We start from the raw sequence: 23,279 nt of genomic DNA, 5'->3' as shown, positions 1-23,279 counted from the left end.
TTTTTTTTGGTAAATCTTTCCTTCTTTTTATTTCAGCTGTGAACAGAAACTTAATTGTTTGTGGCTACATGTATGAATAGTGCTAGAGATATACCCATTCGTTAATGCTTTAGAAAGAGAGAAACCATAAGCTTTTAATGAAATTAGGCATAAAGAACTTTAATCTTTTACAGTATTTACAATTTTCTTTATTTTCCTGGAATCTATCTTCTTTTTCCCCTCTGAGAAATTAAGACGTTTTCCTCAACCACTGACATTTAATGTAAACACACACACAAGTTTTCTAGCTAATATTTCATTTTAAAAAAATACTAATTAACATTTAATTCACCTTCCCTTGTGCTTGTCACTATTCTAAGCACTTTTTATATTAATACATTTTATCTTTTCAAAAGCTGTGTGAGGTAGGAACTATTATTATCCCCATTTCAGAGTCAAGGAAACTGAGGGACAGAGAGATTAGAAAATACTGCTAGTAAGCAGCAGAGCAGGAATATAAACCCAGTTAGTAATTTGCAGGGTCTGTATTCATAACCACTAACCTGTGCCTCCTCTGCAATTTTTTTATTGCAATATGTTGTTTCTTCTCCTTCTTGCTTTCCTTTTTTCTCCATTCCTGTCGTCAACAATATTCTTCACTGACATACTGTGAATTAAATTTACTTATGTAGCCGTTTAAAGAGTTGTTATGAAAAAAATTATTTTTGTTATGTCTGAGTCATAAAGAAACTTTGGATTATAACCTGTGGAGAATTTGAGACTAGCCATTACCCATTTTCAAACTGCAAGGATAGGATGACAGCAAATTACAATAAGGAGTCCACTTGATGAAAATTGAATATCTTGTATTTTACTTACCATGTAACAAGAACATTATTTAAATCTTAGCAAACTGTAAAATGGACTTAAGACTCTCTTCTGGACTTTCTCCATCTCGTTCAATAAGATGAAATAGTCTCCTTTCAATTTCTCTGTATCAGTCTATTTTCTATAGTATAAAGTGTATACTTTACCTTTCTACATTATGTAGGTGGAGGACATTGAGCCCCAGAGAGAAATGTTATTAACATTTAGAGTTTTTCTTAATCTGCATAGAAATAAGTCTTGGTGATTCTGAATATACTGATTTCGACTTACCACATTCAACAAATCGCATTCACAGCTTAAAAAATCTCAAAATATATTAAACAAATGTATGGTGATCTGCTTATATCTTCATTTTTATAACTTTCCATCATCATTATTCCAAAAGTGTCTTCATTGTTAGCAGCTTGCCCTCCTCTTTTTACTACTGCAGTGCCCACATTGCATTCTGTCAGAACAGGGTGCTGAGCAATGGCAGAGTCAATGAGGATGTCAATTTCATGGGATGTTAGAGCAGAAGGAGACCATCCAGTCAAAACCCACCCCACTCTGTTGTCCGGGTAAAGAAACTGAAGCCCAGGCTGGTTTAATGACTTATTCATGGCTTACAGCTTATTCACAGCAGAGACAGAACCAGACTCTTGACTCTCATTTCCATCCTTGTTTCATCCCAGTGCCGTTTCTGACCAGAGAGCTGGTGAGTGATAGTGTTCCACTGACTGGTTTATTTCCTTCTATTCCAGTTCTAGCTGTCAAGGGAACTAGCTAATTCACAATAATTTATTATCCACTGTTTTAGAGCACAGTTCATTTATGCTGTCTCTGCCTCCACATGGCTATATGCCATAGAGGGAGCCTTGGAGTAGAATCTGTCCCTGGCAAGCAAACAAACAAGCCTAGAATTCCAGGCCAGTGTTCTCTGAACAAGTGGCATCTGCGTTCTGGTTCCTGTGTGCCATAAAAAACAGACTTAGACAGTGACCTTGCCTGGTAAGGTCATGGTCTAAATTAAACGCCAAAACACAGAAAGATGTGAGAAAATCATGGGAATTTGTAACAATGAGCTTAATATTCCCCTTATCATATGATGCAAGAAAATTCTGAGAGAAGTGTTTTGAAACAAGGTTTTGATGGAAACAGAGGCAGTGTGTCAGAAGGAATAGGTCATTTAGATGTGACTACAAAGGCAATGCCAGGAAGGAAATGAAATGCAGAGTATGTATATTTGATCACACACACACACACACAAACACACACACACACACTCCAACCAAATTACACAGTGATGTGGCTGTTACCTGATTTTCTTTCTTCTTTACTTTGGGATTGGAGATACGGGTAAATAGGGTTAAAGTATTAAAGGATTGTGATTTGGGTTAGCTTATTTAGTCCCATGAAAGTTGTAAAACGTCATTTAAATTATTTCACGTTTTCAGTTAAGAATGGGGTAAAAATTAAGATACAAAAATTTCTTATTTTTAAAGAATACGTATTCACCATGTTTCTCCTGAAATGCAGCCATAAATCAAGAGAATTCCTAGTTCTGTAGTGTTGGATTGATAGAAAAATGAAAATGTCTTCATTTCTAAGGTAGTATCAGTTGGTTGGGGAGGAAGTGTAAGTATATTAAGTGAGAAAGCACACTTAAATTTTTAACTTAAGGAAAAGCAACAATGCAATAGAGATGCAAATATGTTTTCAAAGACAATTTAGAAAATGCAGTTGTTAAGTAAACTGTGTCGTAGAAGTGAAGTTTAGATTTTGAGTTATCTATAATAAGTTTTTAATGAATTCTCTATTATTTATCCTATACTGCTCTTTTCATTCATTCCTAATTTCTAACTTTACCCACCCATCCGTCTCACTGTGATGTTGAATCCTGCATTTTAATGTTGTCCTCTGGACATTCTCCTGGCTGACAAAAAACTCATCAATGTGATTTTATGAATCTGATTTTGTGGGGAGGAGCAGAGATCAGGGAGGTGGAGTAGCTGGATTGGTGAATTTTTGCATGCTGAACTACTTTATCTCTAGTTTTAAAGTCTCAAAAAGTCATTTCTAAAACCTGTTCAAATTGCCCAGGTCTGACTATGTGCTGTTATCAAGGATAATAAGAAACTATTGATGCCTTAGCAATTCTGCAAAAATTATTGATTAAGAAGCTGCTTAGAATCCTGATATCTGTCACAGGAAGTTGATACAGAGTTGAGGTGGAATCTGTGATGAGATAAAAGCTGGGAAAGAAAAGTGATTAAAAACGGGAACTTGCTAATCACTGACCTCCGTAGAGATCCTCTGGTTTATCACTAATCTTGTTCACTTGGCATTTTCCTATGCTGCTGCCTCATCATTCATAGCTGTGAGTAATTTGGCATGGAGTGAACAAGAGGACAGCATAGAGAGTCCAGCAGCTGTGCTTGTTGGCACTAGATATTTAAATATCTTCAGTGTAGCCAGCAGCATGCTTGGCACAAATGTTAGCCAATAATACTTAAACAAATTGTTGTGAAGAAAATAGGCAGGCATTTATGTTAAACCCTCTCTCTCTTTTCTTTCCTTTTTTAAAAAATCTGTTAATTTGAGATCCTTTCTAAATTTTTTCTGAAAGTTTGAGCAGATTGCTACCAAATGTGATCCAGAATCCCAGTAGTAGTTAGCGTTGGCCTAAGTTCTTTCAGACAAGAATTTCCAAGTACTTTATAAACATTAATTAAACTGTGCAGGCCTGTGTGAGGTACATGTTACTGAATTGATTTTCCTAGAAGAGTGAGGCCAGTGATGCTGAATGACTGGTAACCTGCCCAATTCACTCAGTGAGAGAGAACATGAGCCAAAGATACATCTAGACATCAGAATTCCCAGGTCTCTGGCTCTGTTATAACCAATGGCATTGCAGATTTACCCACTAGCATTTTGTATTTCTTCAAATGATTAGTGTGAGCCAAATTACAGATGAAACTTTGGTAGTATTTACCCGCAAAATAAGAGGAACAGCTTCTCCATGAATGAAAAGGGTAGGTAACAGGTAGTCAGAAACACCCAAGTTAGGGGTGGAGGGAGTCTATTCATTAAATTGTGATCACATTTAGATTTGTACTCAAATATTTAGATTTGCCTGTGTAAGATTTTCATATTGTTTCTCTGGAAACTAAATATGGAAAAGCTTAAATGATTGTTACATTGAAATACTCCACTTTAAACATAGTATTGTTGATCTAAATAACTTTTTTGAAACATCCAGTAATTGTTTTTTCTAGTTTAAACTCTTGTCTTTTAAGGTAAACCAGTCTGCTGCTAGCCATTTAAACTATAGCATATAGAACTTTTTAAAAATAGTGAATTTGAATCAATGAATGTAAATCAGTATGTCTCGCAAAAATGAACAGTGAAGTAATATTGGCTTTCAGACAGAGGGAAACTATCCATTCTAATTTGTGCTGTTATTCATGAAGTCAACAGTTAGTTCTGGAGTAGTATCTATTCATTGAAATTAGTAAACTTTAGTTTGCTGAAAATTTTCAGGTATTCATTAGGCTGCTGCAGAAACAAATACTGAGCAGTTTATGTCTTCCGTAATGTCTTTGTCTCTGGCCTTTGCCTCACAAAAGCGTTAACTTTTAATCAGTAGGAAAAGAGCATGTGCAGGATATATAACTATGAGGAAACCATAAGGCAGGCTTCCTCCAAGTAGATTGAGATCTACTTATCTTGAAAATTTACTGTCATATCTCGAGGCTGTTACCAGCTTCCTTTAATCACTTACACCTTGGTTTTGTCCAAATTTCCAGCTGACTTCAGCACTGTTTACTGAAGGGCCACACAGTCTAAGAAAGGTTTTGCAAAGCTGTGGGGGATTTTCTGAGCCAAAGATCGTCAACAAAGGAATGCCCTGTCTCCCAGGTTTGCTTTAATCTCCCCGCCATATTCCATTGAAGCCTATTGTGGAAGCGTGGCCTTGGTGCAAATGCAGCTACAGATTTCAGAGCATAGTAGCTGGGGTCCTCATTCAGTTATATTTCCTAAAGTAGTAGGTGATATGCAAGGTGTATTTTCATAGCTGCCACAGCAATTAAATTAAAAAAAAATTGTTTAAACATATACAGACAAAACAAATCTCCTGCATTAGACACATAAAAGACACGTCTCCGTATGCCTTGATGCAACCTCTGATCCTTGCCAAATTGTTCATTTTTACTAATTAGGAAAGTGAGGCTCAGAAAGATGAAATGGGAATAAATATTTTTCTAACAAGCGCTTGAAGCAAGATTAAAATCATCATATCCCTTTTGTGAGAACTGAAAAGAGTGGCAATTACTTGTGAGTGAACTTGTGAGTGGCAGTCATAATGAGTGAACTGTTATAACTGACCATATTATAGTTGTACCCAGAGCAGACCTCTGGGATAGTGGTTTCTGCTGCCAGTCATTTTGGGGATGATTTGTCATCAATACATCTTTTCAGTAAGAATAGGTTTCATGTCCATTGCCAAATTAATTGGTAAAGGATGATGGAGTGCTAAATAGAGAAGGATTTTCACTCCCTATCTGAGCTACATCAGATATCTATCCATTTGGTCAGAATGTGGGAATTGTCCCTTAAACTTCCACTTCAAAACAGTAAAGTATATTATTCTGTTAAGAAATTGTTTTTTGATAGCCTTGCATTCTAGTTCTGCTACGTTTGAATTCTTTAACCTTGGGCAAATTATTTGTCCTCATTAGTAAATTGGGAATTTCATCTTTTCAGTAAACAGTGCTGAAGTCAGTTGGCTATCCCTATGGAAAAAAATGTTTCTTGACCCCCTCCTAACATACACAGAAATCAAATTGAGGTTTAAATTTGAAAGGTAAAACAGTAAATCTTTTAGAAGATTTCTGCAGTCTTAGAAGAGGCAGAGATTTCTTATAGACACAAATGCTAAGAATAAAGGAAAATATTGATAAATTATCTTACATTAAAATGAAGAATTTCTGTTCATCAAAAGATCCTATTAAGAAAGTGAAAAGGCAACCTAAAAGATATTTTTATATATAGATCTTGTAAAAGGTCTTGTACATCAGTGGACCTCTTTTGGTTAAAAATAGTACTGCTTTGGGTGGAAGTTAGACTCATTAATAATGGCTCAGAAGTCTCATCGAAAACTGAGTCTGTAGAGATCCTGGGAAAGGTTATTCAGTCTAATCTGGCAATTCTTATTACCTCAGAAATAATGAAGGCGTGCTGTATTTGCCTTCTGCTCAAGGAGTTACCAAAATTAGACCTTAGTTTTACCCTACTTATAATCCAAACCCTTTACAACCAGACTTCCCAGAATTGGAGGTGGTATGTTCCACCCAGTTAAATGACCTGTTAAGATGATTACTGGCATTTCAGCTTCCTCTTTTTGTACACTACCCTGGTGTTGAGCATGTCCTCAATTTTTACAGCAATAAATGTTGACAATTTCTTGTCATATTCCTTTTACTCCTCTTTTCTGGGGTTTCCAAGCATTCAAAATAGATGTAAATAGGTTAGGATAAAGTTCTGAATCGAAGATGAAATTTTAAATGAATTTCTTCAGAAAATGAAATCTTAGATTTAGAAGAATCACATACATAAGTGCAGGATGGGGTGATTTGGTTTAATAGCAGTTCAGGTTAAAAAAAAAAAGTTCTAATTTGTGCCCACATGAAAGCATAACTGTTTTTTAAAGCCTGTGTATTCTTAAAACCACATTTATGGAGTTATATAAAATTCAGGTGTGGTTGGAGGGGGTGGGAAGATTTCAGTTTCTCCTCTGTGTTTTTCTACATATCCTTGTCTTTGTCATTCTGTTTTTTGAGTCCTTATCTTTCTGTCCGCTTATTTTCCATATGCTGATAAAGCCATTCAGTTGCTTAAAACAAAACAAAACTGTGTGCTGTTTATCTATAAGGTGAGAGATGTGCCCCTGCGAATTTGGATCTCACCACACTCGAAATTCCCAAACTGTCTAGATTCTCAGTGTCCAGCCCTTGGCCAAGGAAGAACATCCCAGCCCTGCCTCATGGTTTACTTTGATATAACAAAAATCTGGACAGGATAATCTGGGTCTACATGAAAACCAATTGACATCTCTAAACTGTGTAGGGAAGAGTACAGCTTATCTACCAGACCACCTTTTGTTGGAAAATCACTTGCCTCTAAAGCCATATTGTTCTTGCCAAATGCCACCTACTCGAAAGACCCCTTTTCTATGAAATAGTGGGTAGTTTCATCCTACCTTCAGTATAATAAAGGGTACTTATTTCTCCACCCTTAGATACTTAGATCCATACTCAAGTGAGAATAGGTGTTCCCTTCCTGATTCATTGAGCCTTCTAGAATTAACCAAGCCCCACAGCCTCTGTCCACTCCTCTAGAATCACCCACAATATGTTTTAGATCTGAACCTCAAGATACCTGCCCTGGCTGTGAACGGCTACTTTAGTCTATCTAAATTTGCACATTGAGGGAAGAATGAAACTGAACTCTAGTCTCAGGGTGTGGATTGTGGTACTATCTGACATTTGTTTTTGTTGTTGTTGTTTTTCTTTAATATCTTTAAGATTTATTTCAACGATACTGAATATCTTTAAATTGATCTTCATCTGGTAGGCTGTTACCTTTTTACTTGTTGCACTTATTCAGGGCAGAGATTTGCATTTTCCTAATCTCATAACCCTGCCGTCTATCAGAATGCCTAGCTCATAAATGTTTGATGGAATGTACTGAATTCAGATTCTCCTATCTAGTCAACTCGTGAATATTTATGATTGGTTAGGAAGGAATGGGAATCTGGAACTGTGCCTGTCCACTCCCAGCCTTAATTTGTCTGCTGATTATATCCTATGCTAAAAAAATGTAGGCAGAATTATCTTTTGAACAGAGTTCTTTTTAGACTGATTTTTACCTAATTTGCATTTTTAGAGCCTAAGTAAACAGCAGAGGGTTGTAACTTGAATTATGATAGTGGTAGAAATCAAAAAGACTTAAATTTTTTTTTTTTTTAATTCTGAAAATTATGTCGGGGTAACTGTTGCCTTCAATAGTTTATGCGTCTTAGATAAACAACTATGTAAAATAGCTTCTTGAACTTAAATAACTTGGTGTTTCCTGAACAACTGTCAAAATCATTTCATTTTTTTACCAGTTCTCAGTTTGGGGTCAGAAAATGCTGAGTCTAGTTCATGTAAACCACGTAAGTCTTACACCCAGACTTTCTTTCCTTTTCCTTTTTTCTTTTTTTTAACTTGGCATTAAAAAAAAAAAAGTTAATGTAGTCCAATGTAGTCTCCCAATTTTATCCTGCCAACTATATGAGATAGGGTTTGTTTTTAAAGGCAATAATTTCTCAAAATTAAACCATGTCCTTATAATACTTCTGTCCACAGGATGATTTATTTATTTGTGTCTGATAGCTTGATATACGTGTATGTATATGCATTTATAACTTTCAGTAATATATTACTGTTCTTGTAGAGGATGTGTTTTTTTTATTTTATTCAATTCAGTTTTATTGAAATACATCCACACACCATACAATCATCCATGATATACAATCCACTGTCCGCAGTATGATAACATAGTTATGCGTGCATCACCACAATCTATCTCTGAACACTTTCCTTACATCAGAAAGAACCAGAACAAGAATAAAAAATAAAAGTGAAAAAAGAACACCCAAATCATCCCCCCATCCCACCCCATTTGTCCTTTAGTTTTTATCCCCATTTTTCTACTCATCCATACATAGATAAAGGGGGTGTGATCCACAAGGTCTTCACAATCACACTGTCACCCCTTGTAATCTACATTATTATATAATTGTCTTCAGGAGTCCAGACTGCTGGGTTGGAGTTTGGTAGTTTCAGGTATTTACTTCTAGCTATTCCAATACATTAAAGCCGAAGAGGTGTTATCTATATAGTGCATAAGAATGTCCACCAGAGTGACCTCTCGACTCCATTTGGAATCTCTCAGCCGCTGAAACTATTTCGTCTCATTTTGCATCCCCCTTTTGGTCAAGAAGATACTCTCAGTCCCACGATGCCGGGTCCACATTCATCCCCGGGAGTCATACTCTGTGTTGCCAGACAATGCAGGGATAGAGATTTACACCCCTGGGAGTCGGGTCCCACGTAGGGGGTAGGGCAGCGAGTTCACCTGTTGAGATGGCTCAGTTAGAGAGAGAGAGGGCCACATCTGAGCAACAAAGAGGTACTCAGGGGGAGACTCTTAGGCACCATTACATACAACTTTAGACTCTCCTTTGTGGTAATGAGCTTTATAAGGGCAAGTCCCATGCTCGAGGGCTCAGCACATCAAACCGCCAGTCCCAATGTTTGTGACAACATCAACACCAGTCCAGGTGAGGATGTCCAACACGTCCGCACCTTCCCCCAGATCCTCGGGGCTGGGGAGAGGGAGGCTGTAAATATATTTTTTATTATCTGCCCAAATTACTCTAGGATGTGTCGCTATTTCACTCCAGCCTCTACTAACCTACCGTATCTCACTTCCTATTCAAAGTTCCATGCAATTGTGGTGTTTGAACAAATCGACTGTAGAGTTGTACCGTTTAGAAAATTTAGATCCTGTACCAAATAGATATCTATTCCCTTGGTCTCATATGAAAGTTGAAGTTTTAAAACACAATCAGTTTCAACCTTTACCCTTTGGCCTGGCTTGCCCTGGTCTTAACCAGACCTGCTTCATTCATATCACTAATTGAAGTCTGGGCTCTTTTTCCGCTTTTTTTTTTTTTTGACAGTGGCTGTATGCACTAATACTGACATTCATATCTGCCGAGCTCTAGCTCTGAGTGTCAGGTGTCTCAGAGATATGCATTGTTCCAGAGACCAATCAGGTTATATGCTAGGGGATCAGCATCTCAAAGTTTAGAGATAGGCTTTACAATTCAGGGATAGAGTTAACTGCTGTAAGAGCTTACAATCTAGGGACTATTACAATTATTGTGTCCACGTTAGGCTATGTTCTAAGATTCAATTCTGAGTTTACACATTGTAGTTAGTCCATATTGGTGAGGCATCATCCCTCTCACCATGTTTTCTCCAACACTTTTCCTCCTATATATATATTTTCTTACAATTTTATAGAGTTATGTTCACATACCATACATTTATCCACAGTGTACAATCAGTTGTTCATGGTATCATCATAAAGTTGTACATTTATCACCACAATCAGCACTTGAACATACTGATTACTACAAGAAAAATTGTTTTTTTTTTTAGCAATAAGAAAAAATGATAAAAAGAAAAATGACATGTCATACAATACAATATACTACTAAGGACAGCAAATAACACCACTACCAAGAATCCCATATTACCCCCCTATATCCCCCTCTCATATACATTTAGCATTGGCATATTGCCTTTGTTACATTTAATGGAGGTATATTACAATGTTACTGTTGACCACAGACTCCAGTTTGCTTTGATTATGTTTTTTCCTGAATACCATCCCTTTTTCAAATTTCTACATGGTTGACATTCATTTGCTTTCCCACATGCAAAAACATTTTTATATTTGTATATTTAGTAACAGTCATTGGCCACTCCAGTTTTTGCCATGTTATACAGTCCCAGTCTTTATCCTCTATCTTTACCTCTGGTGTCATACATTCTCCTATCCCACCTCTTTCAGCTTTACTCACAGACATCTTTGTTCAGTGTACTTACAATACCGTGCTACCATCACACAGTATTATGCTATCTATTTCTGGATCTATGCAATCAATCCTAAGCATTCTGTAGTCCTTCACCTTCAAATGGCTGATCTCTGTCCTCTTTCTATCTCCTGGTCGCCCGTGTTGTCAGCTTTTAACTCCCAAAGTTTGTTCATTAATGTCTGTTCATATTAGTGAGACCATACAGAATCTGTCCTTTTGTTTCTGGCTAACTTCACTCAACATAATGTCCTCAAGGTTCATCCACATTATTACATGATCCATGTCTTTGTTCTGTCTTACAGCTGCATAGTATTCCATCATGTGTATATACCACAGTTTGTTTAGAGGATGGGTTCTTAACATGGGGTCCAGAGAGCTCTCCAAGTATCAGAAGGAAAATCAGAACTTGCATGGGGAAAAAAATTTCATCTTTATTTTTACCGATTGCTAAATAAAATTTAGCATGGCTTCTATTTTGAATGAGGGCAACAAAACACAGTACTAGCAGTACCTGTGATTTTTATCAAGACAAAGCACAGGTATTTTCATATTGCATTAATTTGTTGTAGATATCTTAAAATATCATTTATGCTTTGAAACCACCATTGTTAATAGACCTGCTGCTAAATCTTACTATTTAGTGTGTTAATTAAAAAGCATATCTATTACCATGTAACAGATTTGGTTTAAACATTTTGATGGTTATATATTAGTATACTTTGTAATTCTCTGTATTTTGCTATATGCATTTGAAACATTATTCTGCGAAGACTGCCAACTAATTCTTTATAATAGTGTTTTCATAGGTGTTTCAAGGGATTAGATATATGTTAATTTGCTAATAGTTCTTAAACTGTGTTCTGCCTAAATTTACCATTAAGGTTGTCCACATGTGTATTTATTTATGATATTAATGTAAAAGTTAACTGAAATCTATAATAAACTTGCCACCGGTTTTGCCAGACACCTGAGATACAAAAAAGAGAATTATATGCGTCATTTTAATTCATGGAAGTAATTCTTGTTAAAATAATTTTAAAAGAATTAAACATGAATGCTTCTTAAGTCTCAAACTGAGTGAACATGTTTTATTCTAGGGTACTCAAAAGTCCCTAAGAAAATAACTAGTTCCTGATAAATGAAAGGTGAAATAAAAATGTATTTACATTTCACCATCTCATTCTAATAAGTTAATTATTTTTAAAACAATCTATCAACTTTCCATTTCAGAAGAAATATTTACTTTGTACGTTAAAAGTAAAAGTATATTACTTTGTATGTTAAAAGTTAAAAGTACTTTGTATGTTAAATTAGTTTTCATTTTTTCTGAGGGAAATATCCTCTGTGAAAGGAAGAGGAAGTTTAGAACATTTAATGGTTAAAGGAAAACAAGTTTAGTTTAAACTTTACATTTTCTTAAATTACTAAGTGGGTAGCCTCCATACAGATAATTAAGATTGTATTTGAGGGAGAACCTAAGATGGCGGCCAGGTGAGAAAGGGCAAAGAAACACCTCCATGAAAAATACTAGATAAAAACCAGAAAGTGACCCAGAACACCACTTCCTGCAATGCACCAGCTAGACAAGGTCTGCTAAAACCACAGGGACCGTGCACTTGGTGAAACCAGGAGTCTGCATTCTGAAACGAGTGAGCAAGCCGGCTGAAAGTCCTGTGCGGCTGTGCTGCAGTGTGGGGAAACTGCAGGTTGGCATTTGGAGATGGACTAGTTCTTTTTTAAAAAAAAAAAAAAAAACCTGGGAGTGGCTGCAGATATGGCAGTGAGAACCGCACAGTGAAGCACTGCAGGAGTGGGCTGTAGCCAACGCCTGTGTCTGGTGTAGAGGATAGCCCTCACCACACCCGCTGCTGATTGTCCCGGGGCCAGAAGGACAGAGCAGAGAGCCAAAAGGAGAAAGAAACTGTGCCCCTTGCAGCCAGCTTCCTGGCATGCTGGCGACACTCCTGCCTGGGGCCGTACCCACAGCCCAGAGCCACACCAGGAAACCCAGTCTGATGGGGAGTGTATCCCATGGCACCGCGCACACACCGCAGTATCAGCCGTGGACAGTGGCCTTGGGTGCATACACAGCTAGTTGTCCCAGAGCTAGGAATGTGGAGCTGTGCAAAAAGGTAGGGGTTGAGATGCCCAATTCAGCCATTTTTGCATCAGACTGGGAGCGCCCCTTGGCCCAGCGGCCCAGGGCTTCCCTTGAGGGAAGGCGCACACTGGTGACGTAGCACAGCCTTCCCTCAGCAGAGGTCCTGGAAGATCACAGCTATCAAGCAAAACAAATGCCAGGAGGCCAAAAACAACAGAAAATCTTAAAGCATTTGCTAAAACCAGACGATATGGAGAACCCAATCCCAAACACCCATATCAAATGATCAGAAGAGACACTGTACTTGGCGCAGTTAATCAGAGGACTACAGTCAAAGAATCAGAGCATGGCACAGGATATAAAGGACATGAAGAAGAACATGGCACAGGATATGAAGTACATAAAGAAGACCCTGGAAGAGCCTAAAGAAGAAATTGCAAGAGTAAATAAAAAAAAAATAGAACATCTTATGGAAATAAAAGAAACTGTTGGCCAAATTAAAAAGACGCTGGATACTCATAATACAAGATTAGAGGAAGTTGAACAACAGCTCAGCATCCTAGAGGACCACAGAACAGAAAATGAAAGAACAAAACAAAGAATGGAGAAAAAAATCGAAAAAATTGAAATGGATCGCAGGGATATGATAAATAAAATAAAACGCCCAAATTTAAGGCTCACTGGTGTCCCAGAAGGGGAAGAGAAGGGTAAAGGTCTAGAAAGAGTATTCAAAGAAATTGTTGGGGAAAGCTTCCCAAACCTTCTACACAATATAAATACACAAAGCATAAATGCCCAGCGAACTCCAAATAGAATAAATCCAAATAAACCCACTCCGAGACATATTCTGATCAGACTGTCAAATACTGAAGAGAAGGAGCAAGTTCTGAAAGCAGCAAGAGAAAAGCAATTCACCACATACAAAGGAAACAACATAAGACTAAGTAGTGACTACTCAGCGGCCACCATGGAGGCGAGAAGGCAGTGACATGACATATTTAAAATTCTGAGAGAGAAAAATTTCCAATGAAGAATACTTTATCCAGCAGAAGTCTCCTTCAAATTTGAGGAAGGGCTTAAGTTTTTCACAGACAAACAAATACTGAGGGATTTTGCCAATAAAAGACCTGGCCCACTTCAGATACTAAAGGGAGCCCTACCGACAGAGACACAAAGAAAGGATAGAGAGATATAGAGAATTTTAACAGACATATATAGAACCTTACATTCCAAATCACCAGTACACACATTTTTCTCTAGTGATCACGGATCTTTCTCCAGAATAGACCATATGCTGGGACATAAAACAAGCCTCAATAAATTAAAAAAAAAATTTTTGAATATATTCAAAGCGCATTCTCTGACCACAATGGAATACAAATAGAAGTCAATAATTTTTTATTTTAACTCCACTATTTACTTCCTACAGGATATAAAATACACGAATTCAAATGACAAATCACTGGTTTGGGACTCAATGTAAAATATGTAATTTTTGACAAGAACTATAGAAAGGCAGGGGAATGGAGGAGTATAGGAACATAGTTTACTGGTCCTATTGACGTTAAGTTGGTATCAAAGAAAACCAAGATTGTTATGGATTTAAGAGGCTAAATTTAAGCCCCACAGTAAACGAAATTTTCAGAGAATATGACCATAGAGATGAAAGGTAGAGTATGGGTTATGAGAAGTGGGGGAAGGGACAATGGGGAGTTAAGAAATGAGTGTAGGGTTGCTGTTTGAGGTGAAAGGAAATTTCTAGTAATGGATGGTGGGAAGGTGATAGGATTACAGCATTCTAAATGTGATTAATCCCACTAATGGAATGCTAAGGAGGGGGTGCAATGGGAAGATTTAGGCTGTATATATGTTTCCACAATTGAAAAAAAAAAAGAAAGTCTAAATAGATGACAATTGAATGCCAAGGATGATCCTGGATGGGATCTGAGGATGAAGGACAGGAGGCTCAAAGGGACACAGTTGGGACATAAGAAAAAAAAAAAAAGGAACTATAGAATGTAAGGTTTGTATCTATGTTGAATTTCTTGAACTTCTTAGCTGTGCTTAATGGAATTGCATAAAAGAATGTTCTTGTTCATGGGAATTATATATGTAAATTATACTGTTTGTTCAAGGATATGTGCAGCTTGCTCTCATATGTTCAGAAGACAGAGCAATAGATCATGGATGATAGGGAGGGAGGGAAAGAAAGAAATGGCGGTGTGACAGCGTGTTAAAGTTGGTGGCTCGGGGTATCAGGAGTGGGGTCAGGGTATGCTGTGTATGGGGTTTGTATTGTTTTTCCAACTGTTCCTGTAACTTTGAATTTATTTCAAAATAAAATTTAAAAAAAAAGATTGTATTTGAAAGCTGTGCTTTATTTTAAAATAGAGCTAATATTAGTATCTTACTTTGTTCCCTTTTCCACTTCAACATTTTAAAATAAAATTTCCTTAATAGACTTTAAATTGTTGCTTAGCTTTGTTTAATTGGTTGGTTGAAACTATTTCAGGAAGAGGAATTTGCAAGGTAGAAAGGATGCGGTCAGCTTTCAACAATCAATAAATTGATAGTATATTTTGGTGAATGACTAAAGCCACTGGTGTAGTCTTACACTTGAGCTTTTTAGAAAACTGTTTGACATCTTAAAAAATGTTAATATAGTCTTTTGTTGTCTTCCAGTTTTGTCCTGCCAACTATATGAGACAGGATTTGTGTTTAAAGGCAGCAGTTTCTTAAAATTTAAAACATGTTCTGAGAATGACTTTTAGTATCTCACAAACTTGTTTAATTTATTTGATTTTAAAAAAACAGTTCTTCCAAACTGTGGGTACAGACTGTCCTTTGTTTTTTCCCATCAGTCTCCTTTCTGTCAGTCATTCTGGGTTGGCATTTCCCTTCAGTCTCAGCCACCTTCTTGGTCCAAGATGGTTTCTGTTCCATTTTCATGCAGCATAGGGAGAGGGGTGTCAGAATTGCAAATGTACACTCTTTTAATGGTTCTGTGAGCTCCGGTTACCCAAGAGCATAAGAGTAGTAACAAAAATCCCAAGACATGGGAGCCACCCCTTCGCCTGTCACTCACCGCATGTTTGTGGGGAACCTGCTGCTAAACCACTCCTAGACAACCTGCTTCTTGGGTCGGGGTTTCCTACGTAGCAGAGCAGCTCCCTTGCTGCAATCTGTTGAAAGTTAGCCCTTGACACGGGTTTGTAAAATAATAATAAATAAATAAATAAATGAATGAATGAATGAATGAATGAATGTATGTATGTATGTTAAAAATCCCTGACACTTTCCTGTAGTCTTGCGTGTAAAAGATACATCCTTAAATAGTTACATTTAATTCCTTTTTATTTCATATGCATGTTTTGCAAATTAGAATTCTTTATATAGAGTGTATTATATAGGGTAAAATGTGAAGCAAATATGTCACATTAATAGACCTGCTTTATGAATCTCCTTTTTTGTGTGTTAGCATTTGTTCACCTGAAATAGATGCTTCATCAGTAATAGCCAAGAGGTTCTTATTAAGACATATGCTATAATATCTCTAATGGGCTTAGAAATTATACCCCTGATTAGTCAAGAATTTTCTGATAACTTAGATTTATTATTACAAGGATTATTTTGCATAAAAAAGGGGGTCAGTAATGCCAGATTTAGAGTTGTAAGATACCTACATCAGGATTAGTCATTGTTGCATGTATACATTAATGAAAATTATCTAATATTTACTCATGTCTCCAACTTCTTTTAAAATCATGAATTATATCAGTAAAGTTTTGAGAATCCCATTAATAAACTATACATTTTTATAAAATCACAGCCTAACGACTCAGCATATAGTATACAAGTTTATATAACCCCATTAATTTCAAATATTTTGAACAACTTCTTGTCAGATTTTATTACATTGTTATTGTTTATACCTTGGAATGGAGAAAAAGAATAGCTCTGCCATTGTTATAATATTTAGTTGTGCTTGCATCTCTTGTATTATCACCAAACTGTGTGATCTCTTTGCAGAAATCTTTTTAAACTATGTCTATTTGTGATGGTCTGTTTAGTTAAAAATGATATAATACTTGTAAGTTTAATGAACATACTTAAACGACTGTATTGGAAAGTGAGGAGGGTGAGCAATGCTGTTGATTGTCAGCACTGTGAGATGTCATCTCTCCTTCAAGATATTGGCCCGTTCCATTCCTGACACTTGGCCATCCGACTTTTGAACTACTCATATAGTTCCAACAGGAATTCTTATATATTGCTGGGAGGAGTATAACTTGGCACAACTTTGGAGGGTAGTGAGGCAATGCCTGTGAAGTCGAAAACGAGCATCCTTTTATCCAGCGGTTCTACTTATTTCTATCCTAAAGGAACTCTTGTATATGTGTACAAGACATGTGCAAGAACAAATATTCTTATCTGTTTGCGATAAGAGAAAGAATAGAAAATCTGTTCTTCAGTAGGGAAAAGAGTGATTTTATTTGTTTAATAGAACATTTCATAGCAGTAAAAATGAACAAACTGAGTGTATTATCAACTTGAATCTCAAAAACAATATTGCGTGAAAATGCAAGTCTCAAAAGCCTACCATGTAATCTCATATGTTTAATAAAGTAAACATAGTAATGTTTGTTGATCAAATATGTGCATATAAAAAGTACAAAATATACTTGGGAAAAATACACACGTACTTCTTGACAATGATTACCTTGGAGTATGGGTTGCAATTTGAGTTGTATTGGTACTGTTTTAATTCCTGAGAGAGAAGAGAGAGGGAGAGATGTTCAATCTGAAGCAAATAAATAGGAAAATGCTGTTCTCACTTACAGGTACATGGATCATATAGTCGGCTATATAGTTGTATATTCTGTGTTTTTCAATATACTTAAAATGTTTCACATTAAAAATAAAGTATTTAATAAAATACATACTATTTTATGTAGAAAATCAGAATTTGACTCTTACTGATAGTAAGCTTTTTAAGCTTTTTAAAACTTATTTCTTGGATTTTATCTTTTTTTTCCCTAGTTTGTTCTCTCTACTTATGAACTCCAATATAACTACCATAAATAGTCTGCAAGTTGAATTGATGGCCAATAAATGAGTATTTTTATATAAAGTTATATTCTTTGTTTTATAGGAAAAACGTCAGAGAGAGGCTCATTTTCCCTGTACAGCAGAGACACGGGATTACCAGGCTGTCAAGTAAGTTTAATGAATACAAAAGCAGTGAGATCATTTTGGAACATGAGTAAAGGCTTTAATAATGGAGGAGGTAGAATTTTATCCACTTTATTGCACCATTTTTTGTTCCTTTGTTACTAAATGTGGTGGTTATTTAGCAATTAAATCTATTTTCTTTTCTTCTACTCTCTCTGCCTAAAATGGATTCCCTTCCCTAGTTCACCAGACTGTCTTGTATCATCAGAGATATCAAACCCACCTGTTTTAATACAAACACAATACCAGTTGGTCTTCCTCCTACCTCTTTCCAAAATGCCTATCATTTATGAAAATGGCTTTTGCATATTCCTTAATGGAAAGAAGAGTTACCAATTCACAACATGAAGAACATCTGATTGCTCTTTCTAACTTGAATATCCTGTAATGTTAAGTTTACCATTAACATTGGAAGTATTTTCATTTTAACCCTGCCTGCATCTGACCAACCTTTTTAAGCTTCATAAGGTTTCTTTGACTTAGCAACTTTGTTTGATTCTTCCTCGCATGTTGCATTCATACTAACGGCCATCCTCTCCACTTTTTTATGCTTCCCATTTCTTTACTGAGCATCCTGAACCTGCATTTTCATAGGAGAATCCAGCCCAAAGTAATGGAAAGGAAAGGCAGAATATACCAAATTTATTTCCTGCCATCTTCATGCCTTTCATGAAGCCCACCCTGATTTCAGACATGGGCATGTGAACCCATTTTAACTGTCATACTAGTACTACCACTTTATTTAATATAAGTCCCATTATTGTGTAATTGCCTGTTAGATAGTTTTATGCAATTACCTGTTTTGTGATATGCCGTTCCATTAGGAAATAATATATCCTCAAACTAGAGAAGATCTATTTAAAACCTCTTAACTTTTAAACCCAACAAATAGGAACCGGCTGATAAATAATTTGTTTTGTATGACAGTTGGATATAGTAACTGGACCAACACCCAGATTTCTTGACTTCTGACCCAGTAGTAATACTCTATTCTCAGCCAAGTGATTTTCAAAGTTTTTAATGGTGTTAGTAATGACTGTTTTATATTCTATGTTTGTAATTAGTTTAATTATTTCATTATGGCCATTTATAAATGGATAGATTATATTTCTGTCATAGCCAGTGGTGTGCTGGACTCAGCTCTTAACAGCTCAAAAGAGCTCATTGTTAAATTTTTAGGAATTTTGCAAGCTCTGGTTAGCATCACTTTGGTATCTTAAAATTGGCCACAATGGAAATATGTGTGCACAGAAATAAGAAAATGCTGTAAATCAGAATTTGGGTTTGTTTATTTGGAGATCCAGTTGTAAAACATTTACCAGCACACCACTCATGGGCCAAGTACAAATTGCAGAGAACAAAAGAATGTAAGTGCATATTCAGATCACAATAGATCAGTATAAAAGCATCAGCTGAATTTTGCAGCTCCCTTTAGAGTGCTCTTCTGACCCTTGTTGAAGGGAAAGAGGATAATTGTGCTTTAAGGCAAACTAAGATCTACCAGCCCTTCTCTATATTTCTAGCAATATCCAATAGTAAGAACCACAGTGTCCTCTCTTTTTGGCCAATTTGAATGGGGATTACAGAGTTTAACATTTCTGTAATTTATAATTGATATGAGCGCCCCCCCCCCTTTTTTTTTTACTTTTTATTTTTAAATACTTTCAGACTTAACAGGATATGTACAAAATAATAAAAACTCCATACGGAGAATTTCAACATACCACCCACCACCCAGACCTCCCAATTTTAACATTTTGCCACATTTGCTATATCTATCTATCTGTCATCTGTCTCTCCATCTATCAATCCATTTTCTGAACACTAGAATATAGGTTGTTGTACCGGTTTGTATATATTATGTCCCCCCAGAAAAAACCATGTTCTTTGATGCAGTCTTGTGGGGGCAGACATATTAGTGGGGATTAAGTTGGAATGTTTGGATTAGGTTGTTTCCATGGAGGTGTAGCCCCACCCATTCCTCATGGACCTTAATTAGTTTACTGGAGCACTATATAAGCTCACACAGAAGAAGCGAGCTTGCTACAGCCAAGAGGGGCACTTTGAAGAATGCACAGAAGCTGAGAGAGGAACTGCAGTTTACAGAGACGGTTTGAAGACGGCTGTTAAAAGCAGACTTGTGCTCCAGAGAAGCTAAGTGAAGACAAATACCCCAAAGAGCAACTAATAGTGACATTTTTGAGGATCTGCAGCCTAGAGAGGAACGTCCTGGGGGAAAGCCATTTTGAAACTAGAACTTAGGAGCAAATGCCAGCCAGGTGCCTTCCCAGCTAACAGAGATTTTCCAGACACCATTGGCCATTCTCCAGTGAAAGTACCCTTTGTTGATGGACACTTTATGACCTTAAGACTGTAATTTTGTAACCAAATAAACCCCCTTTTAAAAAAGCCAATCCATTTCTGGTGTTTTGCGTTCTGGCAGCATTAGCAAACTAGAATAGTTGTATACATCTCTTTTTTTGGTACAAGTTAATGTTTGAATTTCATAATCTGAATTTGAATTCTTTAATTAATTGGATGGGGCCCTTGGATGTAATTTCTAATCTCAGCTACATCTCCCTCATTGTCAAGAGTTTTCAGGTTACTTAACCATTTCTTTTCTTCTGAATCTGTTCAAAGCAAAATAAAATATTTAAAAACTAATTTGAATAATTTTTGACAGTAAATAGTTGGTAAAAATAACTACAAAAGGTTCTGCAGATATAAGATAGTCTGCAAACTAGACTATCAGTGTGACATATCATTGAGTAGACTTGTCTGCCAACCTGCTTCAAGGCCTTAAAGTTCTTTTCACCTAGAACTTAAATGTAAGCTTGATCAGGCATTGTTGATTCTTACTTTATTTTCCTATAGTATAAAAACGCCTCATATACCATACCAGGCGTGATTATTCGTTATTATTTATATGAAAGTGCTAATTTCAGTTCCTGATATATAGTAGAAGGACAATAAATATCAGCTGAGGTTGAGAAAAAGGAAGGGATAGAAGATTCAGAGTTAGAAGATCTAGGTTCAAATCCCATCTCTGCAAATTATTGACCTTGTGGTCCCAAGACAAGTCATTTAACCTCAAATCCTTGTCTTCGTTGATTTCCTGATTTGAGAAATAGGATTAGCAATTTTTACTTCCACCTGTTTTGTAGATCTCTGAAAGTTAAACTCTGTGAATATATATTTTTTAATTTCTCTATTTATACCCACAAAATAAGAGTAAATCTCTTTGAGAGCCTTAATGTTTTTTTGTTTTGTTTTCTTTTGTTTAATTCATTTTATTGAGATATATTCACATACCATGCAATCATACAAAACAAAGCATACATCAGTTGTTTACAGTTGTGCATCCATCACCAAAATCAATCCCTGACACATTCATTACCACACACACAAAAATAACAAGAATAAAAATTAAAGTGAAAAAGAGCAATTAAAGTAAAAAAGAACACTGGGTGCCTTTGTTTGTTTGTTTTCCTTCCCCCATTTTTCTACTCATCCATCCATAAACTAGACAAAGGTGAGTGTGGTCCATATGGCTTTCCCAATCACATTGTCACCCTCATAAGCTAGATTTTTATACAATCATCTTCAAGATTCTTGGGTTCTGGGTTGTAGTTTGATAGTTTCAGGTATTTACTGCTAGCTACTCCAATTCACTAGAACCTAAAAAGGGTTGTCTATATTGTGCGTAAGAGTGCCCACCAGAGTGACCTCTTGGCTCCTTTTGGAATCTCTCTGCCACTGTAGCTTATTTCATTTCCTTTCACATCCCCCTTTTGCTCAAGAAGATGTTCTCCATCCCACGATGCCAGGTCTGGATTCCTCCTCAGGAGTCATATTCCACGTTGCCAGGGAGATTCACTCCCCTGGGTATCTGATCCCACATAGTGGGAAGGGCAGTGATTTCACCTGCCATGTTGGCTTAGCCAGAGAGAGAGGGCCACATCTGAGCAACAAAGAGGCATTCGGGAAGAGGTGCTTAGGCACAGTTATAGGCAGGCCTAGCCTCTGCTTTGTAGCATAATGTTATTTTTAAAAGACCAAAACATTTGAGAACTGCTGGTCTAATGTTAACATAACTGCTAAAGTTAAGAAAAAACTATTGTGAGCTCTTTGAAAATACTACTGTATCTAATGTCATGAGTTAATGATTATATTAATTTTCACTTACACTTTTATACCCCCTTGGCCAAGATACTCATTATTTAGGTAGAATCTGTTGTAAATTCTATTTATATAATTCTCCACTTTTGCAAGGATGAATCTAATATGCATTTGTACCAGATTTAATTCTCTAATCAAAAAATACTTGTTTTAAACCTATTTGCATGGCATTCTAATAAAATTGTTACCATTTACTGAGCACTAACTGAGCCAGGAATGATCAATCACATTTAAACCTTTCAACAGGATCCCCTTTTGGGGATTAGAAAACAGAGGTCCTCCAGAGGGAGCAAGTAATTGGCTCAAGACTATACATTTAATAAATGGTAAAACTTCTAAATCAATGCTTGATATTTTATGATAACTGTAATATGAGTATACTGTAGCATAAGAATCCCTCAGATTCCTAGTTTATGCCCTACCTCCCTCCCATTCTAACTTGTTTGGTCAAAGAGGGGCCTGATATTTTATATTTTTGGCAAGTACCCCAGGTGATTCTAATTGACATGGACTGGGGCTCATACTTTGAGAAACCTAGCTCTTCTCTATAGCCAACTCCAAGCATTTATGGAGTATAAAAAAAGAAGAAATTAGAAAATCACTGTTTAACAACTATTTATAAACATTTTAGAGTGATCAGGAAGACCTATGGAAAAGAACAACAAGGTTATTGGGATGTATGCAATGCAAAATAACAATATTGCTATATACAAGAAGAATAAAAAGGTCTTCAAGTAAAGAAGGATTCCAATTTTGAAGAATCCACAGAGGCACAATGCGTGAGTCCTGAAGAGGAAGCCCAAAATTCAACAAAGAGGAGCGCAGACTATACTGCAGCAAGGACAAAAGGCAATGAATACAGAAAGGCTCTTAGAACAAGTAAAAGGCTTCTCTACTGCAAAAGGAACAATAGCTTTGCTGTTTATTATTGTTACTTAGCTCTGACTGAGCTACAGTTGCTGGGAGAAATTATGATGTATGATACCCACTGATTTTAGGCCTCCTGACAAATTCAGAAAATTTAAGTGTTAAGAAAGATACTTCATTTCATTCAAAGGAAAACCTCTATTCTAAAAAGTATTTATTCTGATGAGTGAGAAAAGAAAGAAAAATCACTGAAACACTAATTGGCTGCCATTTTGTCCTACCTATTCACAAATGACATAAAAATTGTAAACACACAATGATAAGAGAAGGAAGTATAAATAG

At 36.3% G+C, this 23,279-nt stretch overlaps 1 protein-coding gene across 2 annotated transcripts in view; it reads left to right on the top strand.

Annotated features, from left to right (window-relative positions):
• The window catches only part of TCF12 (transcription factor 12), a 500,835-nt gene that overhangs the window by 310,482 nt on the left and 167,074 nt on the right, over positions 1 to 23,279 (top strand). For both annotated transcript variants that reach the window (XM_037833866.1, XM_037833867.1), the window contains exon 6: positions 17,812 to 17,876. In XM_037833866.1, coding sequence (XP_037689794.1) covers positions 17,812 to 17,876 — 65 coding nt within the window. The remainder of the gene's footprint in view (positions 1 to 17,811; positions 17,877 to 23,279) is intronic.

This window comes from Choloepus didactylus, chromosome 4, assembly GCF_015220235.1.
Source record: "Choloepus didactylus isolate mChoDid1 chromosome 4, mChoDid1.pri, whole genome shotgun sequence".
NCBI lineage: Eukaryota > Metazoa > Chordata > Mammalia > Pilosa > Megalonychidae > Choloepus > Choloepus didactylus.
Note: the sequence above shows the minus strand (reverse complement) of the source record. Positions and strands in the feature narration are given on the sequence as shown.